This window comes from Azolla caroliniana, unplaced genomic scaffold, assembly GCF_043228905.1.
Source record: "Azolla caroliniana isolate FFs.n. ecotype wild unplaced genomic scaffold, voAzoCaro1.0.p SCAF_16, whole genome shotgun sequence".
NCBI lineage: Eukaryota > Viridiplantae > Streptophyta > Polypodiopsida > Salviniales > Salviniaceae > Azolla > Azolla caroliniana.
The window spans coordinates 6,135,838-6,144,578 of record NW_028230451.1 but is presented as its reverse complement, the minus strand read 5'-3'; the positions used below and the strand labels follow the sequence as shown (position 1 = coordinate 6,144,578).

General features: G+C 37.2%; 1 protein-coding gene across 1 annotated transcript; it reads left to right on the top strand.

Annotated features, from left to right (window-relative positions):
* Positions 1 to 5,030: 5,030 nt before the first annotated feature.
* LOC147853820 (uncharacterized) lies at positions 5,031 to 8,375 on the top strand. Its single transcript, XM_087332705.1, has 10 exons — positions 5,031 to 5,277; positions 5,397 to 5,493; positions 5,980 to 6,131; positions 6,216 to 6,311; positions 6,438 to 6,500; positions 6,585 to 6,653; positions 6,734 to 6,836; positions 7,329 to 7,400; positions 7,493 to 7,581; positions 8,003 to 8,375. The coding sequence occupies exons 1-10, from the start codon at positions 5,053 to 5,055 to the stop codon at positions 8,168 to 8,170; spliced, it is 1,134 nt and encodes a 377-aa protein (XP_087188831.1). The 5' UTR covers positions 5,031 to 5,052; the 3' UTR covers positions 8,171 to 8,375.
* The last annotated feature ends 366 nt before the right edge of the window (positions 8,376 to 8,741 follow it).

Sequence of the window (8,741 nt, the reverse complement as noted above, 5' to 3'; positions counted from 1 at the left end):
TAGGTCACGTGTCCCTATTTGCCTACATTTCCATCTTTAAGCATATCCTTAACCTTATTTTTCAATCTTTCTTCATATGCTTTACAACGGGCATTTTGTTGATAAAGTTGAGCAATCTATTACATGAAGAATGATAGTTATGTATGGTGATTGGCCATCATGCCCGTCATCTATTGGTTTGTAGGTCGGGAGTGAGTTCTTGGTATTTAGATTGTAGAATAAATTCAAAGCCCTCTGTAAGTTAGTCTTGGAGGCGTGAATCCAAATTCCCTTGTAAGTTAGTCATGACTCATGATGGTATATTTTCTTTCATAATGAAAGTTATTATTTACAAAAGAAGAAGAATTGTTTATCATTCATAAAGAGGCCAGGTTTGACCTATGGGACAAGAGTGTACATGTGTTCTTGATATGTGTCTCCTTCCCAAAAATATTCTGACATACATTGAAGCAAAAAGTCTTTATGCGTGAATAAGGCATACACATATGAGCCAACCTTCTAGGTGGTGTCTTAAGTATGGCACTTAAGTTATCACTCCCTCTTAATATGTCATCATGTCTTGAACGAATTGCATTATATGTCGAGCATGTGAAGAGCAAGTGATGTTCATCCTCTATCATGCCTTCATTGCATACTTTACATGCCTTCAAATTCCTTACATTTTGATACCATGATGCAACTTTGATACCTAACTTGTGATATCGAGTGCGAAGTAGTGTGAGGGCTCTACGAGCATTACTACTTGACATATTGGTAATGAGATAAGGTTGGATATGATCAACATGCCTTCTTGCCTTATATTGAGACCAACCTTCAAGGTTGACATTTGTAATGGAGAGAGAGAGAGAGAGAGAGAGAGAGAGAGAGAGAGAGATAGTGAACGCTCAGTTGGTAAGGTTGCCCAATGGAGACCAAGTGGTCATGGGTTCAACCCCTACATTCCATAGTGGCATCTAGTGAATTAAGAGATAGGTATGAAGTATATAATAGAGAGGTGAGAAATTGGGTTTAGAACCCAAGAACCAAGACATAATGTTAATAGTGTAATAATGGCATCTACTGAATTAAGAGATATGTATGAAGTATATAATAGAGAGGTGAGAAATTGGGTTTAGAACCCAAGAACCAAGACATAATGTTAATAGTGTAATAATTTACCACTAGGGTAAGCTAATTACAATAAATAAGAGAGCGAGCTTAGTTGGTAAGGTTGCCAAAGGAGACCAAAAGGTCAAGGAAATTGGGAGGAAATTGGGGGGTTTGAGATGGGTACCCAAGAACCAAGACATAATGTTAATAGTGTAATAATTTACCACTAGGGTAAGCTAATTACAATAAATAAGAGAGCGAGCTTAGTTGGTAATGTTGCCCAAAGGAGACCAAAAGGTCAAAAAAATTGGGTTCAAACCCAGGTAGATGTAAGGCTAGTAGCCTAACAACTTACCACTAGGTTAAACTAATTACAATGAGAAAAAGAGAGAATGTTTGGTTATCCAACAAAGACAAAAAGGTCACCACTAGGTAAACTAATTACGATGAGAAAAAGAGAGAATGTTTGGTTATCCAACAAAGACAAAAAGGTCATGTGTTCAACCCTACATTCCATAATGACATCTAGTAAATTAAGAGAATATGTATGAAGTAATAGAGAGGCTTGAATGTTGGACCTCGAACTAAATAACAAGTTACTCTTGATTGGCCATTGATTTGTACGAATAATGGGGAGGGGGAAAACCAACCATGATCGGCCATGGCTAAAGTCAATCACGCAACGCGAGCCACCCCACGATTCAAGAGCTCCATCCACTATCCAAATGGGATTGATAGGGTAAGCTAATTACGATACAAAACGATAGATTAATGTGATGTTGCGTAAGACAAGTCCTTGTGTATGCATAGTGGACGAGGACAAAGAATGAGGATCTTTGAATTGACTAAGGGCCTCTGCTTTTGCTTTAGAAGATAAGGCTTAAAAGTGATGTTTTATTATAAGGTATTTGATGTGCACTGTTTAAGATTCTCAATATAGCCGTGTAGGCCAATTTTAGCACCCTAAACCTTTCAATTACTATCTTCTATCTAGACTACAACCATCATTGCATCGAACATATTTTCTTGATAGAAAAAATAATCGGATCAACCTATAACGTAGCTTGTGCTGTTGTGCACACATTCAATCAATTAGTAATGACAATTAATGCTAACATTATTCATTACAATAAAATCAAACAAGCTTATGGAGAGTTGGTAACATATGCTAAATAGTTCCAATGGACCAACAACGTATTTGGTCGTATTCATTTGACCTCCCCATGCTATTTTTGTGAAAGTTCATCACATTCCACTCACTTAGTAGGCATGAGATCAACACGATCTCGCCTTTACAGTGGTGGTTGGTCTTGATCATGGGGTAATATCAATTATATCATTTGAACTTTGCATAATATCGAAACTACCTTATATAACTCTAGCAAGAGGAATGTATGATTTTCTTAATCATATACTTTAATAAGAAGGAAAATGTGCAGGTTGAATTTGCAAGCTACTAAAGTGATTTTTTTAATTCAGGCAAACCATATTAGAATATCAATGCAACGTAACTATAGTAATTAGAATAACTTGTGACATAATTAGATCAATCTAATTAGCTGTGATGCAACCTTAATCACATGCTTTCTTTAAACCTTCTAGCTTTTGATTTATTATATTGGAGATTGGAGTTCTAATGTTAAATCTCACTCATGCTTCCCTTTTACTTTTGTCCTTAGGTATAAATACTTATGTTTAAGAAAAGTATCCCTACTTTTTAATATTATGAGAAATACTAGGGGTCTTGTCAATATTAATTGTAGCAACGTATAATAGTTTACCTAGCACTACTTATGATCACCTTGGACTTGTAGTACATTCTCCAGAATCAAACCTCTATGTTTACAAAACTTATGATATTTCCTTGAACATCCTTGCATTTCCCATCACAATTTGAACAATACATATGTAGTAATATTTGTGGTAAAGTGGGTTGTAGACAAATTTTTGCAGCTTGTACAAATGAAATCAATAAAGGTACATAAAAAACGAATTGAAAACGATCAGCAATTATGACAACGACGTGTAAACATGTGGAAGATACACGTGTTATTGACCTTACGAGAGAACACGTAAAACTTAGGTTATTCATAAAAAATATAATAATGATAATTGAGAATGACAAAAGCATGTAAGAAAGTGCAAGTTAGCTTTCAAGGACACATAAATCATAGATCATTTGATGACTTTCTTATTCCAGTGCTAGTCCAAAGTATACTTATGACAATGTGTATCCATTATTTCATGCCCACATACATTCGACATATAACACGATGTGTATGCATTATATCATGCACATTTAGCATTGTTTTGTAATAGAAGAATATGGTACGTAATTTGTCAGTAGTATTCTTTTCCTCACTTATTCGTGTTACATTTTTTAGATTGTCGTCGTGTTATGATCTTTTAACTTCAAACTTTCACCTTTTATGCGCAATGTATCTTTCCCATTCGAGCAACTGTATGGCATGTAAAACAATAAGGTGCTTCCTATCATGTGAACCAAAGCTTTAACTTCCGTAAAAGCCCTTTGTTTTTCTCGTTGATAATGAAAGACAACTACTAGTATATTTACATGGGATCTACCTAATTTGATTGCATCATACTAAGGCCCTACCTTTGTCTTGCCATGAATGTGTGGTACATATGTATTACACGCCTTCAAAGTTATTTCCTTCCTTACATCCATTATTACACATTTTTTATCCAGGCTACGAGTCCACAATGCTAATGGAGCAAGTTTTCCATTGTAGGCTTTTTTTGTTAGATATGGACACGTGAATAACCTTGGAATTGACCCTTGAATTGCTAACATGTCACATGCAAAATGCTTTCATATGGAATTTACTCTCCAATCCTTGACATGTCCAATGCCCACTCAAGATTCTTTCCATCCAATTATAAAAAATGTCTCGCCCAAAGAATGCTACGAACTTCCACACATTAAGGCAATCCTTTTCTTTCACTCACACTCACACACACCTTTTTTAGCAAAACATTATAAAATACTGTGGAAACTTCAAGGGTACACGCATGCACACACAAATCAAAGCATTTTTAGCAACATCAAAAGTCCATGTTAATTGTGTGCTAGTGAAATTAATCATGCCATGCTTTTAAAAGATATTTAGCCTTATGCTAAAATGAGTGTACTTCGATATCGTGTAAAAGGAGAAAGATATTCCTTCGTAAAAAGAGAGAAAGATTATATGGTTCCTCTAATGTCCTTTGGGATTGCATTTTTGAGCCAAATCATTGCAAACAAACACACGGTGCACATTTCGAGCTGGCCCCTTCAACTCGTTGAATAAAGGGTGTTTTATCGTACATACAGAATGCTATGGTGTGAGTCGTGACCATCATCAGCAAAGGATTCGCGTACGATGCAGGCCAAAAAAAAGACTCTCGGGGATTAGTAGTTAGTCATTCACGGGCGCGCGGATCGTCCATGTGGAGCAATTGTTGGGCGAGCTTGACACGACACAACGACGGGGAGGGAGCAACGAGTCGTTGTGTATGTATGAAGTAGGCTACCTTGCCTGGTTCCCTTGGCCCATGCAGCGAGAGCCAATGAGATGGCATCAAGCTAATCGTCGGGTGCAGCTTGGCCTGGCCTAGGCTGACCTAGCCTGTGTAGGAGACTTTGTGGTTGTTTTGTAAGTAAAGGGGACAAAGGAGTGTGTCGAGGTTGCATGGGTCTCACAGGATGGCCGCGATCAATGGACCACATGGATCGTGATGATGCCTATGGACATATCTCATGTACATACATATACATACTGGTATACACAACACATAATAAGACCAACAAAATGAATTGGGTGGCCATATCAAGCTAATCAGAGCAGGAGGAGGAGGAGAAGAGAGGGGGGTAAAAAAAACAGAGGAAAATAAGACAGAAAAAAAAAACAGAGGAAAACAGAGGAGGTGAAGAGAGAGAGAGAGAGAGAGAGAGAGAGAGATATGGAGCTTGGCCATGGCTGTGGCTGTGGCTGTCCCATCCTCCCTGCAGGCCTTCACAGTGCTGGACCCATCTCTCGCTCTGCCTTCCTCCCTTCCCTCACCCCCTCTACCTCACTCCCCCCTCCTCTCTTCACTACAAGAAGACTGTATCAATCCAAACCCCGAGCTCTTCACGAATCCGCTTCAGAGAGTTTCGATGAAAGCAAACCTCAGAGCACGATCAAGGTAAGTGTGCTCATGTTTTCCTTTCTCCTTTCTTGCTTCTTTTGTTTCCGTGCATTCCCTCAAACAAAGCATCTCATATATAGCTTGGCTGTTTTTCTTGTTGTATCATTCTTTGCTAGAATGATGCTTGGATTCAAGGGAATGGCACTGTTTCTGAGCCGAATGATGCATTGTGGGAACAGATTCCTGGCAATTTTCGGATAGCATATGTTGCTGGTAAGAATAAATGCTTCTGTTACTAATTGCTACTTGACTCGATGCATTAAACCACCTGTCGGTGTGTGTAATTTAGCATATTCTGAGGGTCTGTAGTATGAACCTTTCCTTTTTAATACCTGTAGCTAATGTCCCTCCTTCATTGTGCTCAAACACTTGTTAAATAGATTGTGTAGGATTCTACTTTAGCATATTCCGTTTTTGTACGGACAAACAACAAAATGCTACATCCATCGTTGTAAATAAATAGATATGTCTTGGGATTAATACTCTGAGCAACAAATGAAATACAACATCCATTGCTGTTATAGTCCTTCCCGATACAAGAAAATAGCTGCTTGAAACTAGACGTTTCTTCTAGCTAAATCCTTGTTTTCTTGATTTTAAGGACTTAAGCTACTTTAGTAGCATAAGGTATGCCGACATTATGCTGTTGTATACGAATGAAATTAAATGGCTCATTCACACTGGGGCATGACATTGCAGGTATTTATGGTGCAATGGTGCTTGTTGGACAGACTGTTTGCCACTTGATTGGAATCGATGGAATTGGGGGTTTTCAATTGTCAGCTGATGTAGCCATGGAAGGGTTGGGTTATGCAATACCTCCCGTGATGGCTCTTCTATTTATCCTTGATGTAAGATTATGCTTCCTGGTATATTATTTCCATTTGATGTAGCACAGATACTTACTTGTTCTCATATGTTTGCTCGGGCTATAGGATGAAGTGGTAAAAAAATCTCTTCATGCTAGAGCTATAAGAGATGTTGAGGATGAAGAATTGATGAGCTTTTTCATTGGTTTGTCAGCTTGGCAGGTTCGCAATCTGATCTTTTAAATCATGAGCTTATATAAAATGTTTTAAGCTCTAGTCATAGAGGTTAATTTTCTTGTTCCGGCCACTCTTTTAACAAGTGGTGCACATCGCTTGTGTTTTCATTAGATAATGTTTATTGTATCATTGTGTGCAATTGCGGAAGAGCTCTTCTTCAGAGTTGCTATACAGGTGCCGCACTTTCTGAAACTTATTAATCCTGGATAAATTTCTTCAACTGTGGTGAAGCTGTTCTTAACTGTTACTTGGTTTTAGGGGGGACTAGCACATTTTTTTCTACCCGATGATAAATTCAAACAATCTGTCGATGGCATTGCAGCATTGGTAAGAATGTTCCCTAAACAAACAAATTATATATCTATATATATAGTGTACTTTGCTTATCTTTTTACATGTTTCTGCAGACCGGAGTTTTCCCTTCCTTGGCACCATTTGCACATGCACTTGCTGCAGTCTTAACAGCTGCTCTTACTGGCTCCATTCTATTCATCACATCTTTCCCTAAAGGTATCATCTATTGGTTTCATTATGTCTTTCCTAGATGTGTTCTTCACAATAGATTTGAACTGATTCCTTTATAAATTCTATTTCCACGGCCTGATAGTTGAAAATGATGACACAGCATTGTAAAAAGCAATTAACCAAAGCATAGGTTTTTTGATTTCGTCGATGGAGCTTTGTTTAAACTACTATTCAAAATATAGACTTCTATCCCAACTTCATGTTAAAGTCCAAAAGATCCTTTTGCTTGGAGAGATGGCCGAGAGGTCTAAGAAAATTGTGTTCAGACATAGTATATCCATATTTTGCTCAAAAAGCTCTTAGGATCTTAGTGGGTTTTGATGTGCCCTTGTAACAAGGGACTCAACAAGGCCTTTAAGAGCTGTAGGGGCAATATGGAGACATGACACGATTTCTCTTTTCAACATGGATAATTCTCCTAGGTTGTTGATTTGCCACTTATAAAGCAATTTAACAAAATGGGTTTTCTGTCCATAGATCCGCATTATATAATTGCGCCCGTTCTCAGGAACCAAACTTCATTGTCAGAATTGAAGAAGAGTTTTGCAGGTAAGGGCATTTCTAACACTAGATTGGAATTGAATTTGGATACTGAGGATTCTTATTCAGTGTTGACATCAGACTTGTTCATACATTTACAGCATGGTATGAACGACGACAATTGAGAAGAATATACTCTCCTCTTCTCGAGTCAATATTAGCACTATTTCTTGGATTTGAATGGATGCAGGTAAGATCTGAGCATTTAGCATTATAGTTGTGTGTATATGTTTGCCTAAGAGATAGAGAGATACTACTAAGTAAAAATGTAAGTATGAGAAAAAGTGACAAAAAATCTTGTTATCATTACATGTAAGATATTTCGTAATTTTTGTTTTCGAAATATCCCTAGCATAGGTTGATCCAGAATGGAGAGGTGTCCGAAGTGAGGGAAGCACCAAAAGCTCCCCTCACTTCATGTCCATGGAATGCTTATGAGACCAAAAGTTGATGCACCAAATTCCAGGAGCTGCACTCATGCACATGTTAACTTTAATGAAAACCTGAGGTTTTGAATACCATAGTTGATAGTTGTGATGCACAAAATTTAGTGAAGCTAGGACACTAAAAAAAACGTTGTTTATCGCCGAACTATATTGTTTTGTTTATAGACTGGAAACATTCTTGCGCCAATAATTACACACATCATCTATTCAAATGTTATTGTTGGTAATGGTGTGAGGAAGATATATGATCAAAGGGACCGGTTGCGGCAAAGAACACAAAGTGTGTGGAAGAAAAACCTCGCAATGTCAGATTATCAATCTGAAAAACTATAAGCCTCTTATTAAGAAAATGATGTTGTACATTGAAATGGTTCATGTGTCATCCAGCAATAGAATTGTATATTATTACTTAAGTTTGGAAAGATTGCTTATAGAATACATGTGAAAAAGGTCCCATTTCTTATTTATATGGTGATCCTTGTGGACAGCCTTGTAAATAAGCTCGATTTAACATTCAATATGAAACTCACTTTATCTACTTTCTCTACAATTGTTTGAAGATTTCTCCAATTTGTTTATGATATCTCAGATTCTTGAAAAAGTGTTTTTTGCATATTTTATTTTATTCAACATATATTTAAACCCACAACACATGGCATGTGTGTAGGCATTGAGTGAATTAGATACATTTAATCACAAAACACTACTCACACATGTATGATTCTTAACGACCTGGACATTTTGCATAAGATGTTTTTCATAAAATTTACATCTTGAGGTGTCATTATTCTCTCATTCACACATCAAATTTAACATGTATCGATGTGTACGGTTTTTATGTTCCGTGAAGAATATGGTTTTGTAGTTAGGTGCAACATGTGTAATATAATGTGTGAAGCGTAAG